The 25,499-nt window shown below is 45.7% G+C and overlaps 2 protein-coding genes across 3 annotated transcripts in view; both read left to right on the forward strand.

The window, feature by feature from the left end:
• Positions 1–11,905, forward strand: part of USP4 (ubiquitin specific peptidase 4) — a gene marked incomplete at both ends in the record, with an annotated part of 38,146 nt that extends 26,241 nt beyond the window's left edge. For both annotated transcript variants that reach the window (XM_084247982.1, XM_084247983.1), the window contains 9 exons: positions 1,233–1,424; positions 2,280–2,368; positions 5,658–5,882; positions 7,069–7,139; positions 7,387–7,505; positions 7,858–8,007; positions 8,992–9,095; positions 11,262–11,350; positions 11,747–11,905. In XM_084247982.1, coding sequence (XP_084104108.1) covers positions 1,233–1,424; positions 2,280–2,368; positions 5,658–5,882; positions 7,069–7,139; positions 7,387–7,505; positions 7,858–8,007; positions 8,992–9,095; positions 11,262–11,350; positions 11,747–11,905 — 1,198 coding nt within the window. The remainder of the gene's footprint in view (positions 1–1,232; positions 1,425–2,279; positions 2,369–5,657; positions 5,883–7,068; positions 7,140–7,386; positions 7,506–7,857; positions 8,008–8,991; positions 9,096–11,261; positions 11,351–11,746) is intronic.
• A 1,364-nt stretch (positions 11,906–13,269) lies between these two features.
• LOC311179680 (uncharacterized protein C3orf62) lies at positions 13,270–17,131 on the forward strand (the record flags this gene model as incomplete). The annotated part of the gene is made up of 3 exons (XM_084247081.1): positions 13,270–13,679; positions 14,531–14,622; positions 16,866–17,131. 3 exons carry the CDS (start codon positions 13,270–13,272, stop codon positions 17,129–17,131), a joined length of 768 nt encoding a protein of 255 aa, XP_084103207.1.
• Between the last annotated feature and the right edge of the window lie 8,368 nt (positions 17,132–25,499).

Below are 25,499 nucleotides of genomic sequence, written 5' to 3' on the forward strand. Positions count from 1 at the left end.
ACTGAAATACACTGCTGAGGGGAGTAGCAGGCGAGACAGGAGAGGTCTGCTGTGCCATGTGGGTCACCTCCATGGCCAGGGAACGAACTCATGCTGCTGTGACTACGAATAGCTTCATAGTGCTGTGTCTTAACCCCTTGTGCCACCAGGAAGGCCCAAATTGGAATTATCTTAAGAAAATCATAATCTAATACTTTCTGAGTAAAAGTATCCTATGTACTAAGTTATTTAATTCTCACCTTCATCCTAGAAGGTGGGTAATCTCATTGTCTACTGAGTAAACAGGCGCAGAAGTTGAGACACTTAGCAGCCAGAAAGTAGTAGCCTTACACCAAAAGCTGGTTCTGGACCTTTATGCAAGGTCCTTAACCTAGAGACACCTTGGATAGTTTTGTGTTTTTCTTAGAACACCTTCTGCATATACCTAAGTCAGGATTGCTTGCCAGGCATTTGGGGAGGGATGTGTGTCTATGTTTGTGTTTATAGTTTTCAAAAATTGAATCAGTAAGTTTGTGTCTCCCCCTATAGGAAGAGGGAAAAGACTACAGTCGGTTGCCAGCAATTTTGGTAACATCTGTTCCAGGATAAAACATCTATAAATCTCCTCAGTCCCATGTATTCACTAAGTAAGACACATTTTTCAAAATCGTTGATATGTGTTTAGCAGTTTCTTTGGTTATCTCTGATGATTTTTAACAAGTTAGATATGATTCTCTTACTTCAATGTTTTTGAACAAAGATGGCAAACAATGAGCTGTATAAATTTGCTTCATCACTTAAAATAAAGAGTCTGGCTAATTTTCTAGTTATACACCCTTATATAATGTTTGGCTTTATTAAAGGGCAGTGCACTGAGAATGCCTTTTTAAATGTTGAGCTGTTTGGTGACAAAAGTGAACTTGGTGGCCAGAGCACTCCTGCGTGCCTTTGTGTCTGGAGTGATGATCTGGATGACAGCTATCATCTGTACTGAGTCCTGGTTTAGGCCATGGTTGGTGAAAGGAGGATCATGTGAGCCCCAAGCGGGGTTATATAGATTGACATTATGCTAATAGTGACCCTCCTTGGGATTCCTGACCCAGCCTCTATTGTCTTGGAAGTGGTTTATCCACCTTTTCTGTCAAAGTATGCTCTGTCCTAGTAGCGATAGTCATGGCCACCATTTAGCTACAGCTCAAATCTCCGTTACTCACTTGCTGCTAAAGATATACCTTCTTGTGTGATTGACACAGGTATGAAGTCTGCAGCACCTCCGCCGATGGCTCAGAATACGTGACGCTTCCAGTCTACTTCAGGGAGAGGAAGTCCAGACCTTCGAGCACTTCCTCTGGGGCAGTGCTTTATGGACAGCCACTGCTGGTTTCTGTCCCTAAGCACAAGCTAACCCTTGAATCATTGTACCAGGCTGTTTATGAGCGTATCAGGTTGGTGGCAGAAATGCGATTGGCTGGTTATCAAAAATCAAGACAGGCCCAGTTATGGTAGTGACTGTCCCCTGCAGAGGGTCTGGTTTTTTGTTTTTGTTTTTTTTTTTTTTAGAAGATTTATTTATTTATACAAGCACTGGGTACAGTCAGAAGTGCGGGAGGGTGAGAGAATTTACCAGAGTGGGGAACAGAACAGGCAGACTGACAAAGAAATACACTGCTAAGGGGAGCAGCGGGTGTGGCAGAAGAGGTCTGTTGCGCCATGTGGGACCCTCACCAGTGGCCAGGGATCGAACTGGTGCTGCAGAGGCTGTGGGCAGCTTTGCAGCCCAGCGCTCAACCGCTGTACCACCAGGGGAGGCCCGAGGGTCTGTTTCGATCTCGTGTTTACTTCTGTTAAAAATGCAGTTGTGCCAACCCTTGGGGAGGGCAAAGGCAGGTGCTGTTGAGGTGAGGCATCTGATACATTCTAAGCCTCTACTGGTCCCTGGAATCATGTCTGCTTTCGGGAGTCCAGTGCTCTGGTGGTATTTTGTATTGGAATACTACTTCTGAAGTACTCTACTATCATTCTGAAGCTGGCAATTAGTGTTACTAGAAAGTACTTTTAAAATGATGGTGCCACATGACATTTATAGATTTTCAGAGTCAATCTTGGAGGTTTTAACATCTCATCTTTTGGGTTCCTCTCAATTTGTTGGTGTGTTGAGCCATCACATGATTTTAAAGCACTTTTTACATAAATTGCTTTGTGAGTGGCTGGTCATATAACTTATGAACTATTTCTAACTGAATAGAAGGGAAAACGGGCAAATAACACAACTAACAGTTTTTTGTTTTCCTTTTCACAAGCCGATATATAAAACAGCCTTTGCCTGATGAGTCTGGCTGCTCGTCCTTGGAGCCAGGAACCTGCAATGGCTCCAGGGGTACCTGTGAAGGTAAGTCTGTCCACATTACTGGACTGTGACTGACCGACTCCCTCCTGACCTCCCTCTTCAAAGCTGGTATATACACAGGATAGGGAGGCTCTGAGGCTGGGTCAAAGGCTCTCTATCGAGCAAACCTGGAAGCTCTGTCTGTAGCTCTGTACCTGTCTGCACTTCAGTGCAGAAGTACCTCATTGAATCATCTTAGACATGAGACTGAGTTCTAGTTCAGGTACACTGCCAGAATTCGGGGACTGCCCCGGGGCATGAGGCAGAGCTAGGATTTGATTCTGATCTGTTGGGGGTGCAGAATGGGTGCTTATCCAACACTTGACTGCTTCCATCAACTTTCCTCTGTCAGCAGAATGTATCTTGGCCCTTCCCCATCACTGTGGTACAGCAGCATTGCTGGAGAGGACAGATTTCCTGGCCAACCAATTAGAAGGCAGAAATAGGCTGTCTTGGGTGTTCCTTTTCTTTCTACTCTGGAAGTTGCATGTTGTAGGTGACACTAGACAGCTCCTGCAATGGGTGATAAGTGAACCACTGTCCAAAAAGCAGTAGGATGGGCTTGTTACAGAAAACCCAGAGCCTTCATCATTCTTTTGTGGCTGAGTGATCACAAACTCATCCCTGACCTAGGATCTGTGTCTGACCTGCATTGTGACTGTCTACATTCTTTTGGGGCTTTTTTCCTATTAAAAGCATAAATGTCCTCCAAATTAGTGTTGCAAATTATTCTCTCCCCCACCCCCTGACCCCCTAGCATTTTAACATTTTTTATTTTTGTTGGGGAGGTTCTACCCTTTGCTCTCAAACACACCCCTGCTCTTGTTCTGCTCTTCAAATCCAGAGATTTGGTTGGGTTTTGTCTGTTTCTTTGCTTTGTTTCTTTATATTCCACATATATGAGTGAAATCATCTGGTGTTTGTACTTCTTCTGACTTAGTTCATTTAGCATAATCATCTCAACTTTGTCCCTTAGTGAGACCCCTAATATCTACTTGCCATGGAGATTTGTAACCTCTTTGACAATTTTTTCCCGCTGTTTTGATACACATTTTAATTTTTCTTAGAGAATTTGTTAAATTAACTTTCCCTGCCAAAGCTGACCAACAACTTCTGGCAGAGAAAGTACTGCACCTGGGCCTCCCTGGTGGCACAAGGGGTTAAGTCTCAGCACTATGAAGCTATCCACAGCCACTGTAGCATGAGTTCCATCCCCGGCCAGGGAGCTGACACACATGGCGCAGCAGACCTCTCCTGTCTCGCCGGCTGCTCCCCTCAGCAGTATATTTCAGTCTGCCTGTTCTGCTACCCACTCTGTCTCTGGTGAATCCTCTCATCCCCCCGCACCTCTGGCCTGTACCTCAGTTTTTGTATGCATAAATAAATAAATATTAAAAAACAAACAGGGCCTCCCCGGTGGCGCAGTGGTTGAGCGCTGGGTTGCGAAGCTGCCCGCAGCCTCTGCAGTGCCAGTTCAATCCCCGGCTGCTCCCCGGCCACCAGAGGAGGGTCCCACCTGGCGCGCAGACCTCTCCTGCCACCCGCTGCTCCCCTCAGCAGTGTACTTCGGTCCTTCTGCCTGCTCTGCTCCCAGCTCTGGCTCTGGTGAATTCTCTCACCCTCTCGCGCTTCTGACTGTACCCAGTGCTTGTATAAATAAATAAATAAATCTTTAAAAAAACAAACAAAAAACCCAGAAAGACCTATACCAAAGCTTCAATTTAAAGAGGTCTAATTAGTCAGGAACCTCAGCCAAACAATTATTTACCAGTGTGTCCATTAAAAGGAGGTAGTCTTTCTTTAATTCTCCCAGCTAGAGTAGGAGCTCCATGAGGACCTGGATTTTTATTTATAGAGGAAAATTTTGAAAAATCTTTTCCCCCCCAATCACCATCCCTTAAACTCTTTTTATCCCTTTTCTGTCCCCTCACTTTGAACCTTAGAAGCTTCATTTCATTTTTTAGTGTCTGCTAGTTTTTATTAGTGTTTTACTTTAAATCATCTGCTGCATAAATGTCCTATATTTATCTTTGTCATTCTGATTGGCTTTCCTACACATAATTTCTCTCAAACTCTTTCCTTTTTTGCTATACATGACAGTATTTTGTCTTCCTTTATGGCTTAATTTTCTTCCATTATGTGGATGTATCACATCTTCTTGACCAGTCTGCATATTATTGGGCACTTAGGTTGTTTTCATGTCTAGCTATTATAAATAATGTCCAGTAAACATTGCAGAATCTTACAGTTTGAGTTGTTAATGGTTTCATGCTTTTCAAATAGATATCCAAGAGTAGAATTGTTAGATCATGCAGTATTTCCAGTTTTAGTTTTTAAGGTAAATCCAGATCACTTCCCACCATGGCTGCACCAGTTTATATTCTCACCAGCAGTATAATAAGGGTCCTCTTTCTCTGCATCCTCTTCCGTACTTGTTGGGGTTATTTTTACTATGTGCCATTCTCAACCCTACCCTTTTACACCTAATGTAGGCAACCCTATCCTTTTATACCTGATTGCACCTGATGTAGGACAGTAATTGTATCATCAGCCTCAAAGGGTTGCCTTTGTTGTGATATATTTTGGTTGGGGATATATCTGTGTCTTCATTCTGCTGCCCTATTTGCTGGGCTAGCCTTGTAAATTCTTAATTGCCAGTCCAAATGTCCAGATTTCCCAAAGAGATGTACAGTTCTAGAAAGTGAGAATTAGTGTTAAAAATAATGACCACAATGCTCTGTCTTCAGTGCATATTAAAAATCATTGCTATTTTAGTTTATTTCCCATTGTCATATTATTATTCTTCCCCAGGGTATCATGTTCTCACACTAGGGTTTAACAGGAGTGTATTATGCGCACAGGTCCCATAAGTAGAGGTATTAGAGTAGTAACGGTAGTCTTGAACAGACACTGGGTGACCTATGGGTTCTTGGTGCTCTGTATGTTACATCACTGATTTCCAGCAAAAGGTGAGAGGTGGACTTTGGACATGTCACTTCATCCCTCTGAACCTTGCTTTAAATTTGCATTACTCTCCTTCCAAGAGTTGAGGTCACAGTTTAGTGAGATAATATGTTTAAAGTATGCTGTATGTAATAGATGCTCAATTATTAATAATACCATGTAAGTATATGCTGTTGTCACAGCCTGAAGTCAGGTGCATTGTATATGCAGAGGGGTAGCTGCTATTTCACACACAGGACAAAATCTGGGAGGAAACTATATGAAATACAGTTTTTAACATTGAGATAGTGGTAAATTATATACACATTATTTATCATTTATTTGCCAGGAGAGGATGAAGAAGAGATGGAACATCAGGAAGAAGGTAAAGAGCAGCTTTCAGAAACAGAAGGCAGTGGGGAAGATGACCTGGAAAGTGACCATGGTGAGACCACCCAAAAGATCAAAGGCCGACACTGCCCCAAAAGGCTTTTTACCTTCAGCCTTGTGAACTCCTATGGAACAGCCGACATAAATTCGCTTGCAACTGATGGAAAATTCCTTAAATTGAACTGTAAGCACTTTCTCTGACCTTTCAAACTGGACTTCTGGGGAATTAATATCTATTTGAAAATACTTGCACTCAATGCTTATTGCATTGGGCTTTTGTAATTCCTAGTAGCTCCAGAAACAGACACATATGTGGTCCTTGGTTTGACGCCTCCTAAAGGCTTTCAAAAGAGACCTGACCCACACCCCCAATCAGGCTTTTCTCAGTGTTATGATCTGAGAAGAAAGCGAGCACTCCATCCACTCCTTCTGTCCCTGACTGTTGCAGTGATGCCAGTTACCATTCAGGAGCTTTTCTCCTCATGAATAACACTTCTTGTGACCCTCCTCCGTGGCAGCACTTCCCCCAAATTTATTTCACTAAAGACAAAAAAGTGCGTATTTCTTTTGTTCATAAGAGTGCTCAAGGAATGTGATCCATCTAGAGATAGTCTAGAGGATGGTCATGGATTTTACAAGGTGTCTGTTACATGTAACGCCCTGTAGTGAGGATTACAGATGGAGGACACCCACAGATGGGAGGACACCCACATGGGGGTGTGCGTTTTGTGTGACGAGCACCAGTGAACCAAGAAGGTCCCTGCACAGGCTGGGATGGGGAACTGCAAAAGTGCCTCTCGTGTCTTTTAGCGCCCTCCATTGGAGAAGAAAATTCCCTCCTCCCCCTTTTATACCTCTTTAAAATTATTTTAATAATGGCTTTACTGAAATATTTTTTGATCTCTGTATCTGTTTCTCTGTTTTTCTGTAGCTCTGCCCTCTCTTTGCAGTTTCCTCCTCTAGTACAGTGCCTTGCAAATTCCAGCCACCTTGTTAGTCTTTGATTTTTCATCTCAGTCTTCTCTTCTCCCTCCCTCTCTCTTCCAAGCTGGTCTAGAAAATGCCTCCAGGCAGTAGACCGCATCACCTTGTTTCATATAAGTTGTCAGGTTTTCTTGTGGGCATGGAGGTAAATTTGGTTGGTATTACTCAACCTTTACCTATGCCCATTCAGAATTCTATGTAGCCAGTGTCTTTGGAGCTTATCTGTCATATTGAGGAAACCTTTGCCAAAGGATTTGGGGGTCAGGAGTTCAAAATTGGCTGCCCCCACTCAGATGGTGACGCTTGAGGGTGGTCCTCCTTACCCTGTCATCTCAGAGCCTCTAGTTGGCTGTTCAGTAATGAGGACACTTTGTGTGCCTCCACAGCTCGATCCACACTGGCCATCGATTGGGACAGTGAGTCACGGAGCCTTTACTATGATGAACAAGAATCTGAGGTAGGTCCCTCCGTTCTTGGTCAGTGGTCCATGCTGGTTTCTGCTCTAGACGTGTATCAATGTCACTCTTACCAGTGAGATGGCAATTTAACAAGTTAACAAGTGAAAAGCACTTCCAGATTTTATCACTGTATGTCCAGAGGTTCCAGAGAGTACCTTATATTCCAGGGGTGAGACTCATGAGGTTGTGACTTGACCTGGTCAGATTGTGTTTCTGCAGCAGAACTCAGCACTTTGTTCCTCACAGGCCTACGAAAAGCACGTGAGCATGTTGCAGCCGCAGAAGAAGAAGAAGACAGCGGTGGCCCTGAGAGACTGCATTGAACTCTTCACTACCATGGAGACCCTTGGGGAACATGACCCCTGGTATGCAGCTCCCCATTCTAGGCAGAGGCATGCTTACACCCCCAGACTCCCAGCTCCACTGGAACCATCTGTGCACACAAAACTTGGACATATCACTTTTTTTCACTTTTTGAACTTGGACATATCACTTTTTTATATGGCCAGCCCTGTGATACAGGTTCTTTTCTGTATGGATTATATTTTCCGCACAAAGAAAGCCGTTGCTCTGTTTTGAAAGGTGGCTAGGAGGCCTCCTTGCTGTATTGTGCTGAGTGGCTGTTGTAGGGTGGCAGCTGTGCCTCCCATGCATGAGTGCCCAGTCACACCGGCTCCCTGCTTCCCCGATGAATGGAGGTTTCTCTTTTCTCTTCAGGTACTGTCCCAACTGTAAGAAGCATCAACAGGCCACAAAGAAGTTTGACCTCTGGTCCTTGCCAAGAATTCTGGTTGTCCACCTCAAACGTTTCTCCTACAATAGGTACTGGAGGGATAAACTAGACACAGTCGTGGAATTCCCAGTCAGGTGAGTTCCTGGGTGTTAACAGGAAAGTGGGCACTGATTGGATGAGGGTTTTGCCACCATACTTTTCTGTACTGCTATGTGTGTTGCTTGATTCTTTGAGGCTACACTTTGATTCACTTTAACTCTCTATCCAATTGCTGGGGAAGAGTTTCCAACAGAAGTTATTTTCCAGATTTAGGGTGAGGCCAATCTTCTCTGCCTCTGCTGCTTCCCGCCTTGAATCCCTCATGCCACTTAATAACTTTTTTCCATCAGTCATTGGTCCCAGGGATCCTGGGTCCAGCAGGACAACTCATGAATAATGTTACTTACAATGAACTGGGGGACAAGGCAACCAGAGAAGAGTTTTTTAGGGAGAATTGAATTCTTGGAGGTGCTGTTATGTTCTCAGGTCCCAGGGTACAGAGTGTCACTGACCCAGGAAATAAATCCCTAAGATAGGAGCTTCTTAACAAAATGCACATTCTAAAAATGCTTTTTGGGGATGTGGGAGGTATTGGGGGGTGCTGGATAGACAGATGAGGCATTGTGCCGGTGTGGAACATAGGTGGTAGCTATATAGGTATTAGTTGTAAAATTATTTTACTTTTCTGTATGTTTGAAATTTTTTAAATGAAATATTGGGATAAAAGACTTTCTGGGGTCTGTCTTGGTATTTAGCTTACATTTTTCTGGCACCAGCTGTATTTTGATAGTAACAACCATTTCTGCATGGCCTCTTGTCTGTGCCCAGGGCCCCTCATCACTTTTTGGTCTGTGGTTGGAATTACCCAGGAAACTTCTCTTTTCTAATCTGAATATGTCAGAGGTCAAAAGAGGACCGTAGAGTCCCTTCTTGCATGGTCTGCTCATTCCCTCCTTCTGCAGTTAGTTTTTGATGCCTCCCTGTATTCTAGCCTGGTGCATAAAAGGTGTTGCTGGGTTACTCTGGCTTCTTTCTCTGAGTTGAATGTATTTAAAGGTGATTCTGTGTTTTGTGCTCAGAGCTCTGAACATGTCCGAGTTTGTCTGTGACCCATCAGCGAGGCCTTATGTGTACGATCTCATTGCTGTGTCCAATCATTATGGAGCCATGGGGGTTGGCCACTGTAAGTATTGGTGTCTGCTTCCCTCTGAGACATAGAAATACCCTCAGCTAGTCATCACTCACCAGCCTCATCTCCTTGTATGCCAGGCATTGCGCCAAGCACTTTACACAGCATCACAGGCTGCAGGTTTTAGACTTTTGCCATACTGCTGCCCCTCCATTCTTATTTATTGACTTACTTGATTTTGATTCTTCTTCTTTAATAATCCCACCTCTGGGAATGATATATTAAGGAAATTACTTGACATGAAGATATCAAGGAGCTTTATGTATAACGCTATTTCTCTATTTATAATAATGAAAGTTAAGTAGCAGCATTGTTGTTCAACACAGTTGGCAATATTCCCCACCTACTTGGTGGGAGAGTACACAGCCACTACAGAATACAATTGGTAATAACATGGGGAAATGCTCGTGATAGGATATGTTAAGTGAGAACAGCCACACTATACTATATCACTCCAGAGGATAGCATCATAGTGATACTAAAACAAAAAGCAAGAATCTGGTTGGGCGGGGGGGGAAACCTGGAAGAAGAGAGAACTCTCCTTTGTACCTTTTCTTTCTTTCTTTTTTTTTTCTTTTTTTTTTTTTTTTTGGTGGGACCCTCGCCGGCGGCTGGGGAACAAACCAGCACTGCAGAGGCTGCGGGCAGCCTCGCAGCCCAGCGCTCAACCACTGCGCCACCAGGGAAGGCCCTCCTTTCTGTCTTTTCTTACCAAAATGTTTTTCTTGCTGCTCTATTTTATTTTCCAAATTTTGTATAATGTATAGGTTTACTTTACAGTGAAAAGACCTAGTACCTTTTGTTAATTATGGAAAGGTGTTAGTGATGTGAAGTGAGTCTCTGTCATGCCTGTCACATCTGCACCATGCCAGCTGCCACTATACCCAATGTTAGAACCCCCAAGAGATGACTCCCTGAGAAGTGTCAGTTTGCACTTATAGTGGATCAGCTGCTGTTTTTAGCATGTAAATACACTATGTGGGCAAGTTTCTCAGTTGCCTTCTACTTTAGTTTTCTTATCTACAAGATTAGACTGATTGAGGGACTATGTGGGATCCACAGTTGGAACTCTGAGATTGAGAGACACCATTGCTGCTATATAGTCACGAACAGACAGAGGGTACAGGCCCTCAGCCCTTCTGTCCTGTGTGTTTGACCACCACTACTTGTGGAAGGCATATAGTTAGAATGGTGAAAGGATTTGCCCAAAATCACACAGTAGGTTCAGATTAGAAGCCAGATCTCAATTAGTTCTGTTGTGTCTTAGAGCCTGAGTGGAGCAGGAATTGGGAATTGCTGCTTTAGACATATCCTGCTTGGAAATAATATCTCAAGACAGGAAATATTGACTGGGGGAAATACTTGGACCATTATGAGCAATTGTAGCCACAAATAAAACTCACAGTTTTAGAGAAATTGCAGATTGTAAATCCAAGTGCCCAGTGAGCCCCTGACCAGGATTATTTCCCCAGGCTCCGGAGGCCATGAGAGGCAGTAATAGCCATCTTCCTGGATGCAGTGGGGGAGTTTGGTGTGGTATGTTCTTTGGACAGCTATTTTATTTAGATCTTGAAAATAACCACCTTTATATGTTTTCCCCAGCTTTGAATTATTGCTCATAGCCCAAATTTTTAAACACTGGTCCCTAACAGCTCCATTTAAAACCTTTTTAATTTTTTTTTTTTTGAAGATTTATTTATTTATACAAGCACTGGGTACAGTCAGAAGCGCGGGAGGGTGAGAGAATTCACCAGAGCCAGAGCGGGGAGCAGAACAGGCAGAAGGACCGAAGTACACTGCTGAGGGGAGCAGCAAGTGTGGCAGGAGAGGTCTGTCGTGCCATGTGGGACCCTCGCTGGCAGGCGGGGATTGAACCGGTGCTGCAGAGGCTGTGGGCAGCTTCACAGCCCAGTGATCAACCGCTGCACCACCAGGGGAGGCCCTAAAACCTTTTCAGCACCTTTTTGAAAAGAACAGATTTTTTTTTAAAGGATGAGTTGTCTTTGGTTGTGTTAGGACACAAGCTATAAATTTCTCCTAACTTCAGAATCTGTTTCATTTCATATATCAAAGTTTTGTTGTTGCTTAGTGTAAGCCTAATAAACTAACCAGATTACTTCTCTGCTGATGGCTGGAGTATTTTTTTTGTTGACTTGGCAGACACTGCACATGCAAAGAACAAACTGAACGGGAAATGGTATTACTTTGATGATAGCAATGTGTCCCTGGCTTCTGAGGATCAGATAGTGGTGAGTAGACCTCAGTACCTGTTTCCTCTCCTGACCTTTTTAGATTAAAACTGGGAAAAGTCTCTCCCGAGCTAGTTGGTTGTTGAGTCATCCTGATGTGACAATGGGAACTAGATGAGCTAGTGAATGAGTTGACAGCCATTCCTCCTGGGTCCCCTCCTGAACGAGAAGCTTGACTCCTTAGGGTTGTGTGCCACAGGGCACTTTTTCTACCCCCTGGGCATGAGCGGTGTGGGCCAGCTTCAGGGGCACTGGCGGTCTCAGTCGCTTCTGTATGTAGATGCACAGGGCAAGATGGCAGATCCCTGAGATGTGGGTCTTGAACAGTAAAGAAAAGCTGGGGTGGAGTAATTTTTTTCCAATCAGTGAATGGATTTTTCCCCTCTTGTGTTTTAGACAAAAGCAGCTTATGTGCTATTTTACGAGCGTCGAGATGATGAGTTTTATAAGACATCTTCACTTGGTTTTCCTGGGTCCTCTGATGGAGGGACAAGACCAACCAGCTCACAGCAGGGCTTGGGGGATGATGAGGCATGCAGCATGGACACCAACTGATGCTGCCTCTGCGACCCTGCCACCCCGCAGCACCAGTTGAAGAACATCTTTGACACTTTGAAGACTGCTAGTGTTCAGTCTAAAAACCAAATGAGGACATTCCCTTCTTTTATGAGCAGAAGAAAAAAAAAAAGACCTTGTTTGCTCAGAAGGGTTCTGTCAAGAGGCTGAATTATTTTTTTTTTTAAAACAGGTGGTGAGAAACCTCTGGAGCTGCACTGCGGGAGTTGGGAGGGGGGCTCGCAATGTAGTGTGTCTGCTGGCTTCCGGAGAATGGCGAGGAGCGCTGTGCTTGAGTGTGGCGTGGCGGTGAAGGCCTGCTGCAGGCTGCCCTGGCTTTCTGGATTTTTGATTCTGGTGCTGATGACTGGATACCCCAGTAGTCTGCCCACATAAACCAAGCCTCGAGTAAATTTGATGTCCCCTTTTCCCTTGCTGTGCACCTAGATGCGTTTATAATTCCCTAAAGAGTACCACTGACGTCCGCTCTGTTTCCTTTGAGTCATCTTGGAATTCCCAGTATTCTTCCCCCTCAAGCTGGTGTGGAATGTAGCAGTTCTGCCATGTCCCCCCCCAGCCCTGATGAGCTGACAGTTGGATATCGTGTGGAGCTGCTGTTCAACACCGCTTAAAGGCAGTCGGTCCAGAAAACTGCTGGGCACTGTGTTCCATCCAGTAGTTTCTACACGTTGGCTCGAGAACAGGAACCTTCCTGGGAGTTTAAATATCAGGTTCCGAAAGGGCTCCCAAGTTCTAGCCTACTTTCCATAAGAAGTGAGTTCCCTGCCCCTCCCGAACCCCGAACCCCACGGCGCCCGTGCCCCGCCCCGCCCCGCCCCGCCCCGCCCCCTCTGGGCCCTCCCCAGTGGGCTTAAGAACGGGTTGTGCGACGCGCCGTCTGACCTTTAACCCGAGCCGTAGCGGTTGGGCGCACAGTTACTGGCTCGGGCGACCTATCTGGGACACGACGATTGGCGACCAACCGACCGTTAGCGGCGGAGTGCTGGGGGGTGGCGGGGTGCCGGCGGCGCCGCCGCTGGGTGAGGACACGGGCCTGGCCTCCTGCCGCGGGAGGGGCGGGTGGGGGGACGGCCGTGAGCCGGGGCTGGGGGACCTCCTGGCTGGGTGGCCGGAGCCTGTAGGCCAGAAGGCGGGGCGGGAGTCCCGGGCAGCTTCCGGGCACTTCTTGCCACACCCGAGGAGGTCTGGAGAGTGGTGGGCTCCCCTGCTTTCCCGGCTAGCTAGGATCAAGCTCAAGGAATGCCTCCTACCCCACTGGGGTGCTTTACAATCTCATTTGTAGCTTTAGCCTTTTGCCTTGTGCATTATTTTACATAATAAAGACGTGGTCGCTTTTAGGAAAAATGTCTGAAAAGCTGAGAAGATGCAGAAAGGAACTGACTGCTGCCATTGACCGAGCCTTTGAAGGAGTCAGTCATTCCCAGGAGTGCTCAGGCCAGCAGAGGCTGGAGCTGGACGCAGCCGCGCTCTCTTTCCCCCTCCCTGTGCACCGGCTCCTCTGCAGAAGGCACCCGCTGGCAGCTTGCGCCTCTGCTGCTCCTTTCCCTCCTCTCCCATGTGCTCCTGAGAATGAGAGCTCTGCCTTTGCACCAAACCATGCCCCAGTGAGTGCAAAGTCACCAGCTTTGTGCCCCAAAAGAAAACCTCTGACCAGCAAGGAAAATGTAATGATGCATACCTCCATTTTGGCACCTGAAAGACAGTTTTGGAGAGTGGCAGGAGATGGGGAGAACTGGAGAAAAGAAACTCTAAGGTGATTTGAAGTCGATAGTTTCATAGCTACAGTTAGGGGACCTCCCTTCTGAAATACAAAATATGTGGTAAAGATCCTAAGTTGTGTCCATAACACTGTTCTGGCCTCCTCTTGGCAAGTGTAAGACCATGTTCACAAACCTTCAGAATCTGGCCCCGAAGGCAGTGTGTGTGTGTGTCCTTGGTGTTAAATCTCTTGGAAACCACAATGTAGTACCCAAAGGTCAGTGAATGTTAACCAGATTTTTTTTTTAATGGTTGTTTTTTTTTTTGTTTTTTTTTATGCTGCAGAAACAAAAATCTTAAAAAGAGTATCCTTTACCCATGCTGAGGTCAGGCTGAGTGGTGTCTGGGTCGTATGCTACTTCCTGGTTTCATCCTTGCCCCCTGCCTGCCTCAGAAGTTTTTAGTCTGCCCCAAAGTTAAGGTCAACCCTAGACCTTTTCTTCCAGGTACCTCAAGTTGCCTGCTCCCAGGCACCTGGATTTGGAGAAGGATGACCACACTGGATGGAGCTTCAAAGTGTTGCCATCTTGGTTGTCCTGTAGGCAGAGAATGAAGAGACCATTTAACTGGTTTAACTATGAATATTTACCTCGATTCATAGATGTTAATCCACAATCTGTTGTATCATCAGTCATGATGATGCTATTAGTCAATTTTGCTGATTTAACTGTTTCTAATTGTCTTCTAATCACATTATAAATGACAATTTTTAAAGTTACCAGTAAGTTTTTGTCTTTAACATTATCTGACGTTGAGTTTCCCTCCAACATTTTCTTGAAGATCTAATGCCACCATCCCCCCACCCCCTCCTTTTTTTTTTTCTTCTTTTCTCTGGGGGGCCTGCAGGAAAGATTTGGAAAAAGATTTGAAGGTTGACTCAAACTTGCCACTAAGCAATTCTAGCCAAGAGGTCACAAAGGATCTGCTTGATATGATTGGTGAGTAAGGAAGATCGCCCATCTGTCTTCTCCTTGGTCCATCATGCAGATCCCTGCATCAGCAAGTGTCTTAGGTTTTAAGAATCCCTTATTTCTCATCCATTTGCTCAGTAGGTTTGTTCTGCTCATGGCAGGCTCTGTGCATAGAGCCCTCTTGGGCTCACAGCTTGATGGAGTCACACACATCAGTCAAGTCATTTCATTAATGTTTAGTTACAATGAATGGGAGGCAAGGGACAGGGGCCCTGGAACTTGGTGGTTGAACTTAGGGATGAAGGAAACAAGACATAGAAAAAGAGGAGGCAAGAATGGAGTCTAGCTGGGATGGGTAATGGAATATTAGAAGAGAAATTAGAAGACAAAAGTTCCCCTACAATTCTACCATTCAAAAATAGCTACTATTAACATAGTGCTGTACCCCCTGAGACACAGCTTTTTCACACACACTTCTGTATATTGTTGTTGTTGTTTTTTTAATTGAGGCACCATTGGTTTAGAACATTGTCTGTTTTAGGAGTCCATGTTCATACCTGCCTCTTCAAATGTATGTTACCACACCACACCCACCACCAGAGTACCAGTGACCCTCCACACAGTGCACTGGGCCCCTTCCACCCTCGGCTCCTACCCTCATTCCCCCTCTGAGAACCCCAGTTCTGCAGATTCCAAGGGTTTGTTTTTATTTGGTTTTGTCTGTTCTTTGCTTTGTTCCCTTGTATCCACATGAGTGGAATCATCCAGTGTTTGTCTTTCTCCTTCTGACTTTTCTCACTTAGTATAATCCCCTTCAGTTGTGTCCATGCTGTTGCAAATGGCAAGAGTCTTTTTTTTTTTTTTTTAATAACTGAGTAGTAGTCCATTGTGTAGCTGTATCCCATCTTCCTCATGCACTGCTCGCTTTATGGACATTTAGATTGTTTACATAACTTGCATATGTGCTATTTTTATTTTTTTTTATTTTTTTTTTAATAGAGGCATGCTTTTTATTTTATTTATTTATTTGTTCATTCGTTTTTGTTTATACATGCACTGGGTACAGTCAGAAGCGCGGGAAGGTGAGAGAATTCACCAGAGCCAGAGCGGGGAGCAGAACAGGCAGAAGGACCGAAGTACACTGCTGAGGGGAGCAGCGGGCGGCAGGAGAGGTCTGCGCGCCATGTGGGACCCTCCTCCGGTGGCCGGGGAGCAGCCGGGGATCGAACCGGCGCCTCAGAGGCTGCGGGCAGCTTCGCAACCCAGCGCTCAACCGCTGCGCCACCGGGGAGGCCCTGTGCTATTTTTAAATGACTCACTACACATTGGACAAATAGCTCATAGCTAAAGGATGTATACCCTTGGGCACTGCCTGAAGTTGTTGGTTCAGGGGGCCTCCATGTGCTTGCTTCGACAGCATATATGCTAAAATTGAAGGGCCTCCAGGTTATGGGGAATGAAAGCGAGGCCTGATAAGGGGAGTTACACTGAGTCATAAAGCAGACCCCTCCTTGCCCACTACTTTAGTGGATTGAATCTCCTCCAGTAGCCCCAGAGATAAACAAGTCATGGCCTCTGCGCAGCATAGGTTTTGCTAGGGCCAGTGCCAGGCAGCATTTTGATGACCCCCAAAAGACCTCCTTCTTTTCATACCATGTATTATCATCTCTGCAAGTCAGGGAGCTCCTTAAAAGTCAGGACAAATGTATCTCAGTATCCTCTCACTCCATTCTTGGGAAATGGTAGATAGTTGGGGCTGGATGAATTTCTAGGGTCCTCTTAAAATTTGGCATTCATGGGCCTCCCTGGTGGTGCAGCGGTTGAGCGCTGGGTTGTGAAGCTGCCCGCGGCCTCTGCGGCGCCGGTTCGATCCCCAGCTGCTCCCCGGCCACTGGAGGAGGGTCCCACATGGCGCGCAGACCTCTCCTGCCGCCCGCTGCTCCCCTCAGCAGTGTACTTCGGTCCTTCTGCCTGTTCTGCTCCCTGCTCTGGCTCTGGTGAATTCTCTCACCCTCCCGCGCTTCTGACTGTACCCAGTGCATGTATAAACAAAAAAACAAACAAACAAATAAATAAATAAAACATGCCTCTATTAAAAAAAAAAAAAAAATTTGGCATTCATTCTGGCAACCTGCCTGCCCTGGGGAGAACTACCCTGCTTTGCAAAATCCCAGAAGAATTGCCACCTTTTCCTGCTTTTTAACTTTTGTTTGACATGTCTTTGGAAACCTCTCCCTGGAATTGTAAAACTGAATGTTCTTATATTTAAGACCATACGAGCATCCGAACTATTGAAGAATTGGCTGGAAAACTAGAATTTGAAAACGAGCTGAACCGTGTGTGTGGTCATTGTGAAGATTCGCCATTCAAGGAAGAAGCCTGGACCCTGCTGGTGGACGAGAGTCCCCAAAAGGCCACAGATGCTGATCCTGGCTGCCTGAAGCAGGCCTTCGATGATCACAATATCATTCAGACTGTTCTGGACTTGGAAGAGGATTACAATTTGATGACCTCTTTTAAATACCAACTTGAGTAAGGGATGGTTGATTTTATTACTGATTTTTTGCAACAGAAGGCTCTCGTTAAGTCATCTGTACAGAAACCGTCACAACTGTCACAAAGACCACACTTTTCAAAGATGAGCAGAACTTAAATTGTCACACTTGTTTTAAGTTCAATTGTATCTATTTTTGAACGAAGGGCCCAGTTTTTTTGTTCTGTTGTTTTGAAATGCTCCTTTCTGTTGATTTTTAAAAATTTTTCTTGATGTTTTGGAAAAAAAATTTTTTTTATGTTTAATATACCCAAGGCAGGTGCAGGTTCTGGGCCATTGCTGTGTGTCTTGGTGTTCTTTTCCCTGAAATCCTGAAAAATCAATGGGGATACAACCAGGGTGGACTCTCTATACGTCTGGGACTAGCCTGTCCCAGGTAAGGTCAGTCCTGTACAGAGAAATCAGAAGTCAAAAGGGCCATTGGCCCTGAGCCCTCTGCCGTCCTTGTGTATTATGCGCACAGAACTAACTGTTCCCTGCGTGGGCCCATGCTCTCCTCATGTCCACACCTACCCTTCCTCAATTCCCTCATCCCTGTCCCATTCAGCAAGAGGCCTCCTGATTGTGTCAAGGGGATGGAATGGCAGCATTCCTGCTCCTCTCTTGACAGGACATTCTCATGAAGCCTTCCCACAGACTCTGCATCAGACACTTGAGCCCTCAGTTGAGGAGGTAAGGCGGGGCTAAACACATGTCCTGCCCATCCACATTCAAACTGAGCCTCATCCTTCCCATTACAGGCCCAGAAACCCTGGAAGCCACCCGTGGTTTCCATGGCAACCACCCTGCTGGGGAAGTTGGGCAGGGAGTAATGGAGGGCCAAGGCCATTACCGTCCTGAGGTCAGCATAGCAGCAAAAGCTTAGTAGGACTGGTTCTAGCCCCACTGCTGGGAAGAAAGGACATTGTCAGAAATTGCTTGGCTGGGTTTCTTAAAACCGCAATGTTCTTTCAGGAAACCTACTAAGCTATCAGGCAATGTTTGATTCCTCCAGAAACTGAGTCTCAAGGAAGTGCCCATCTTCTGGGTTTACGGGAGAACAGTGGTGAGGAGGCTGGTGCAGGGGCTGTTTGTAAGCTATAAAGACCAAGCAAACCAAAAAACTAGGGAGGAAGGCTCAAGGAGCCTGCCCTGCCAGCCTGTGTTTTAGGCAAGTGACCATGGTGTGGGGCAGGCTGCAGAGCAGGTGTCACCCCCTTCACCACAGCTCTGGGTTCATGTCTTCAGGTGGGTCTTCTCTGGGGCTATAGCCACCACCACTGCCCTATATGGAGTGGTAGGGTAAGTGGGAGGACAAGGCTAACCAGAGGCTTCTTGGTCACCTGGAGCTCAGTCCCTACAGATCGTGGCACCCTCAGTGAGTACTCACAGCTTGTGGAATTGGAGGCCAGTTTCTCCTTGGGCAGGAAGGACAGGAGCATATGAGGAGAAATGCTCACAGCATCCTTAGTTGTCCCACTCAGGTAGAGAAGGGGCTGTATGGATGGAGAGTCATCATTTTCTTTAAAAAGAAAAAAAGCAGGCCTCCCCGGTGGCGCAAGGGTTTAAGACACAACCTATGAAGCTTCCACGGCCACTGCAGCATGAGTTTGATTCCCAGCCAGGGAAGTGACCCACATGGCGCAGCAGGCCTCTCCTGCCTCGCCTGCTGCTCCTCAGCAGTGTACTTCGGTCAGTCTGCCTGTTCTGCTCCCCACTCTGTCTCTGGCGAATCCTCTCACCTCCCGCATCTCTGGCCTGTACCCCAGTTCTTGTACGCACAAATAAATAAATCTTTAAAAAAAAAAAAAAAAGCAAGACAGGTCTCAAAAGTGTATGTTCCAGATAATACATGCTGATGTGGATATTTTCCCACAAGGAGGTAGAGCTACCTCCAATCCTACCCCAGTACCAATTAAACTTGGTTTCTCACGTCCAAGGACTAGAGGAGGATAAGGGAAAGTCACCACTTCGCAGTGGAGAAGCTTAGAGACACCACTGAACCAAGTAAAGTCATGAACCAAGTAAACACCAGTGATGTCACCCACCCTGACAGCATCTGACGAGAAGGGCACGTCACCTCCACAGTATTCTTACCCAAAAATCCACATTCCCCAGTCTAAGTAAGATAAAATTTACATGAACCCAGATTGGGGGATTTTCTGCATGTTTCCTGGCTAGTACTCAAGATTGTCAAGATCACGAAGGACAAGGAAAGACTCAAATACTGTCACCGGCCAGTGGACTAAACACGGTGAGGTATCCTAGAGTGCATCCTGGAACAGAAAGGAGTCATGAGTGGAAAACTGATTAAATTGAAAGAAAGGCTAGAGTTACTATTAATATATTTGTTAGTCTCTTAGTTTTGACAAATATGCTACAATTATATAAGATGTTGGCATTAGAGGAAGCGGCGTGCAGGGCATATAAAATTATCTTTACAACATTTTTATACACCAAAAGTTATTCCAAAACTAGGGGGAAATTTTTAATGCAGCTGATCCCAAGTTTGTAAAAATGAATGTGCACATGTAAAGAAAAATGTCATGGAGAGGAGTTTTAGTGTTGCTGGGGTTTTTTTCTTCTCTGTATTTTCTATTTTAACTGCAGTGCCACGGGTTACTTCTTCAGAAAGAAGAAATTAAATTTATTTTTTGAAACTCTCATCTCCACCAGCCAAGCCTGGGCATCCCTCACCAGCTACTTCTCCGTCAGAACTGACCTTCACAGCTTTGGGGATTGGGCAGATTTCAGGACCCACAATGGCAGGGCCTAGTAGAAACCTGCTAAGGAGTTGTCCTTCCCTGAGAATGCGGGACCCTCCGAGGCTGGCAGTTCCTGGTCTCACAGAGCTGTTTCTCAGAACTCAGTTCCCTCTCCCTTGAGGGACTTTGTAGAGGGAACTGCTGGATGTGGGGATCTTACCTTAACCTTGGAAGAACGAAGTAAGATATTTTTTCTGCCTGTGACAGACTGTGGCCTTTGGGAAGAAGGGTTAAGCCTGGGGGGATGGTAGGGTGGAAGGAGGGTCTGGGCTCTTCCGGCCAGACAGAGAAGTCTGCCTCTTTCAGCAAAACCTTCAGATCTACCAAAGGGTCATGCATCCTGGATTCCTCACTGCAGAAACACAGCTGTTCAGGAAAGCAGGTTCCTGAACCTCTCTGGCTTGCCAGCCCCAGGTCAGCAGGGGTCGCCTCATCATTTTCCTGGTGTCATCTACTGGCTGCATCCCTGGCTCCAAGGTGCTCCAAGGACACCTTCCTGCTTTTGTCATATTTCTCAGTGCTGTGGACATGTGCATACGTTCATCTGTACAGGGATAGGGATTAAGCTGAGGGGAGCCTGGACCCTTATTTTAATAAAACTTCCTCAGATTTGCAGGGAGCTGGAGCCGAAGACTTCTTGGGAAGACACTGATAGTCATATTTGAGGAACTAAACATGTTTTACGTCATTCGGTTCTCTCCCCCGCAGTTCATCTTGGCAAGCTAAACAATCACTGAATTGTTTCCGTGGAAACACCAAACTGCAATTTGGAATAGCAGAATCAAAATAGAAACAAGACAGTTTCAAGAATAAATAGGAGACCTGGAACCTGCCAGTCGCAAACCGCAAATTCAAGCCACAGCACAAGGCATGTGAGAGGTTTGGCCCACCCAGCCCTCTAAGGAGAGGATTCCAGGTCCCCTGGCTACATCCTACCAGCACTGATGCCAAAGCCACTAGAAACTAGCTCAGTGTGCAGGCTGACAGGAATTGTATAAGGCAGGAGCTGGTCTGCAGAGGCTCCTAGGAGAGGCTGGGGGACGGGTGAGGAAGGCTGAGAAAAAGAGATGAGTGAATGGCTGAGTGAAGGTGCAGCAAGGAGCAGCATGTTCTTTCAAAAGGACAATTCAAGGGTAACCATGGGCTGGAAATGGTGACTGTCCTCGGCCCTGTCCAGGCTGTGATTCCTATAGTTTCAGGCATGGCTCCCAGGCATGTAGGTCTAGTTCTAGAATCTGAACTATTGCCAAGTTAGTATGCCTCTTCTCTGTGTGCGTCAGCCAGCACAATTGGGTACTTATATGTGGGTCTCAGGGTTCCCTACCCCTGCCCTCCTCCCTTCACTAGGGGATGAGGAGAGCCACCGGCACTGGTACCTTGACATTCTTCCAGACCCTCCTTTTCCAGTCCCAGAGAAGGTTACAAGGTTACAAGTGTGTCTCTCACTTCTGTGCCCAGAAATGTGCTGGTAAGGCAACACCGTCTTGTCACCTATGGAGTTATGAGCTGTTAATGGTCAAAAAAAAAAAAAAAAACTGGTGAAAAGGGACCTCCCTGGTGGCACAAGGGGCTAAGTCTCAGCACTATGAAGCTATCTGCAGCCACTGCCAGGGAGTGGCTGGCCAGGGAGGTGACCCACATGGCGCAGCAGACCTCTCCTGTCTCGCCTGCTGCTCCCCTCAGCAGTGTATTTCAGTAGATCTGCCTGTTCTGCTCCCCGCTCTGTCTCTGGCGAAACCTCTCACTGCCTCCCCACACACCTCTGGCCTGTCGCTCAGTTCTCGGTATGCATAAAAAAAAATTCGTGAAAGGACTTGTGAAAGAGACCTAATTCAGGCCAGTAACCCTCCTGGTCAGGTCAGGAGCTTACCTGGTATAGGAGTGGTACCTCCCCTGAGGGGTGGATGTTTAATTCCGTAGAGAAGAGCAGTGAGGGGGGCACGTAAACAAGGGAGGCTGTAGCACCTGTTTGTAGATAATTATTGAAAAGGCTGTTATCCCCAGACAATCTGAGGTTCTGGCAACTTGCTTTCTCCCTGGAGTATGTGGGAGAATGTTAATATTTTAGGTTCTAGCTAAATATTTATAGAGGAAACAAAGTTTTGCTCAGGAAATCTACTTGACAATGGATCTCAGCTTTGGCGAGGAAGGACTTCTTGTCCTAGGCCAACTGGAAAATGCATGATTTGATGAAGAGTTTTGGCCTAAGGCCCAGAATGAAAAAATGTTCAAAACTGTTCAACCCTGTAGAAAACAACTGTCTCTTTTTTGAGGACAGAAAGGCTGTGTCTTCTGGGCATTTTGGTGAAGGGAGTTGCTGGGAGCTGGCCTGAGAGAGAAGAGTTGACATCTTGCAGGAGACCCCTGTCAGGAGCCCGAAGGCAAAACACTAAACAGGGAAGATGCTGACTTCAGGGCTGTGAAGAGCTGTTTAAATAATAAGCAAGCAACCCCTGCCTTCAGTATTTTTCAAGGGTCTACTACTGTCAGACTTCATCTCGGATGCTGAGGATACTGCAGGGATAAGGTTAGTGCTGATCTTGCTTTTGGAGTTTATATTCCACTGGTGTAAAAAAAGGTATTCACATTATTACATCATTTCAGATGGAGCTGCAGGAGAACATTAAAGCAGGATTAAGGGAACGGGCAGTGAGTAGGGCAAGCTCCAGAGGAGAAAAGATCAGGAAAGGTCTCTCTGTAGGTGACATTTATATGCTACTTGAAAAACAAAAACAAAAGAAAACAATATATTCAGTTACGTTCAATAAAAAACTGGAGGAAGAAAAAATTCAGTACTTGACTATCAAGACAATTAGGTGCTGCTGCTATTAGCTCCATGTTACCCTCAGATTAGCTGGCATCCTATCAAAGGGATCCTCTAAGGGGGCTCTCTGGGATGTGGACCCACAGACCTCCCACCACCTCTACCCCTGTATCTCCATGCATCTCCATCAGCATCCAAAGAGCCAAAAGCGGTGCATGCTTCAGGGATGTGTCTGGGCTGTGTCACGCTCACCAAATCTGGCAGGAATACAGTAGTTATTTAAAAAAAAAAAAAAGCCTTAGAAATAAACAATATCCTTTCCTGATGATTGCCAGAGACAGACAGTGTAACTTTAATTAACCCAGCTTTGTTAGGAGATAAATTTACTGCTCCTTCTACAAGAACACCCAGCTCATGGATCATTGAATCACTTTGACCTTTGAGTTCATTAAACAAAATATTGCTGAAGAAATACAGGATTTTGTAACTCACCCCAGCTCAATCAAAGAACAGAGGGTCCTGCTTTTGAAAAGTGGACAGAGCCTTCAATAAGGTCACAAACACGGATGGAGTTCTCTCAATAGGGTTTTAACCTCGAATTAAAATGACTAAATATTAAACTTTTCAACTTAAAGATTTCCAGATACAAATCTTTCTGCTCTGTAAGTCTCATGCTAACTGCTCAACAGGCAGTTTAGGCATGATGGGAAGGATCCCTTTATGTGGCTGGGCTCCTTCCTCCCATGCCTGCCTTGTACACACACAGAAAACCAGCAGGGAAGGCAGTGGGGGCTGGTAGAGAGCAGGGTGAAGAGACTTCCAGTGAGGCCCAGGGGGAGGGAAGAGGCCAGGGCAGCCTGAGGTGGAGTCCAAGCCTGCACTTTCTGAGCCACAGAGGCCTCTGCCATGGCCTGTGGTTCCCAAGTACTGGCTAAAGGAGGCCTGGATTGGAAATGAGAACAGCTGAAGCTGGGGCCTGTTACCCCTGCCCCAGGTGCTGCTGGCAAATTCAGCTCCTCCAGACTTTAGTGGGATATACACTCCTGAAAATAAAGAATATAAAATAAGAAATCAAAACCACTGCTTTTTATAATGGTCCATTCAGAGGCTCCATTGAAACTTGAAAATGGGCAAATTCTGCAAGTCTGTGCCTTGAGTTTTACTTTCATACAGGAAAAAGGAAAAATCAGCCCGAGTAGGGTGTGGTTTATTCAAAGGCGTCTTATGAGGATCCCAGAGGACAAAACTGTTTTTTTTGGGGTGGGGAGGGGGGGTTTGCTGCAGCACTCTCTTTTCCTCACATGAAACTGTTGCTGGGGCCTAACGTTCTCACATAACAGTAGAAAAACAAAATTTGTTGTCATCTCTTAAAGAATTGAGAGCTGCCTACAAAAAAACAGCTTGACATAAATTAATAGGATGAATAAACTTACAGAGGTAAATACAAACCATTCCCTAACTCAAGGCAAGTAACAAGCCATGGGTGTTCTGGTGGGGACACTGTTGGGGGAGAAAGAAAAGTTGCCCTCAGGCTTAGACCTTCCCAGCCCTGTCAGACCCGCAAGACAGAAGTGACAACTGCTTGCGATTCTTGTCTGCCTTTGGAGAATCCTGAAACAGGAAGCTTCACATGAATATCCTGCACAGATGAAAAAGTGGGAGCCTCAGGGCTTTCCCTGTGGCAGCGCAGCCGCAGCCGTTGAGCATTAGGCTGCAAAGCTGCCCGCAGCCTCTGCAGCGCCGGTTCCATCCCCGACTGCCGGACGAGAGTCCCACTTGGCGTGCAGACCTCCAGTTCTGCTCCCCGCTCTGGCTCTGGTGAATTCTCTCACCCTCCCGCGCTTCTGACTGTACCCAGTGCTTGTATAAATAAATAAATAAATAAATAAATAAATAAATAAATAAATAAATAAATAAATCTTAAAAAAAAAAAAAAGAAGAAGAAGAGCCTCACAGATCTCTGCTCAGCGAGACAATGGACTTCTTTCTGACACCCATCTTATCTATTTGATTTCCTTAAATAAACTGATGGGAGATCAGTTTAATAACCTTAATAAAAGAAAAAACACATGCCTTTTAACAGTTTCATCTTTATTTTTGATTTGTTATTATTAAAGAAATACATCTGTATTGCAAAAATTTTAAAACTTCAGCAAGATATAAATGGAAAGCCAAAGGCTGATATAATTCCCTTGCTCTCCAGAAATGGCGCAGATTCTACCGAAGTCTCATTTGCTTGAAGAGAGTGGTTGAAAGATAGGACAAAGGTAAAGCAGACAGGAAGGAAAGTGGAATCAGTAGCCTGGGAACTGTGATGCTCTGGGTATTTGTCTGGCAGCCCTAACTGCCTCCATGGACTCCACTGACAGCTCTGTGTCTCTGCTCACAACAAGACTGACCTAGTGTGTCCTGTAATATGTCCAATAACCAAAAAAATGCAAAAGCTCTGGTGGCAAAGTGGATGAAAATAAGAAAAGAGATCTGGAAGTTTAGGTATAGGGAATATTTTGAAGACAAAAAATTGTGTTTGGGAGTCATGCTGCCACAGCAACAGTTTTATGAGAGCCCTTCTGCTACTCAACATATGGAAGTCAGCCCTCCTTTCACCAAACACCGCACCCTCCTGATGCTCCACAACCAGGAGGCTGCCCTAGTTCTCATCACTATTCATTCTAATAAATAAGGATATACTTTCCCTTATGCTTGTCAGGGGCTGCTAGCACCTGGTACATAAACTGCCAAATCTACCCCCACCCCTGTCGTGACCCCCTTGGCCTCTGACCCTGAGGACCCCAAGCAGTTTTCCAGGACTCTCTACAGTTGGCCAGTCCAAGTGTTCTAT

The sequence above is a fragment of the Talpa europaea genome, assembly GCF_964194135.1.
Source record: "Talpa europaea genome assembly, chromosome: 11".
Classification (NCBI taxonomy): Eukaryota; Metazoa; Chordata; class Mammalia; order Eulipotyphla; family Talpidae; genus Talpa; species Talpa europaea.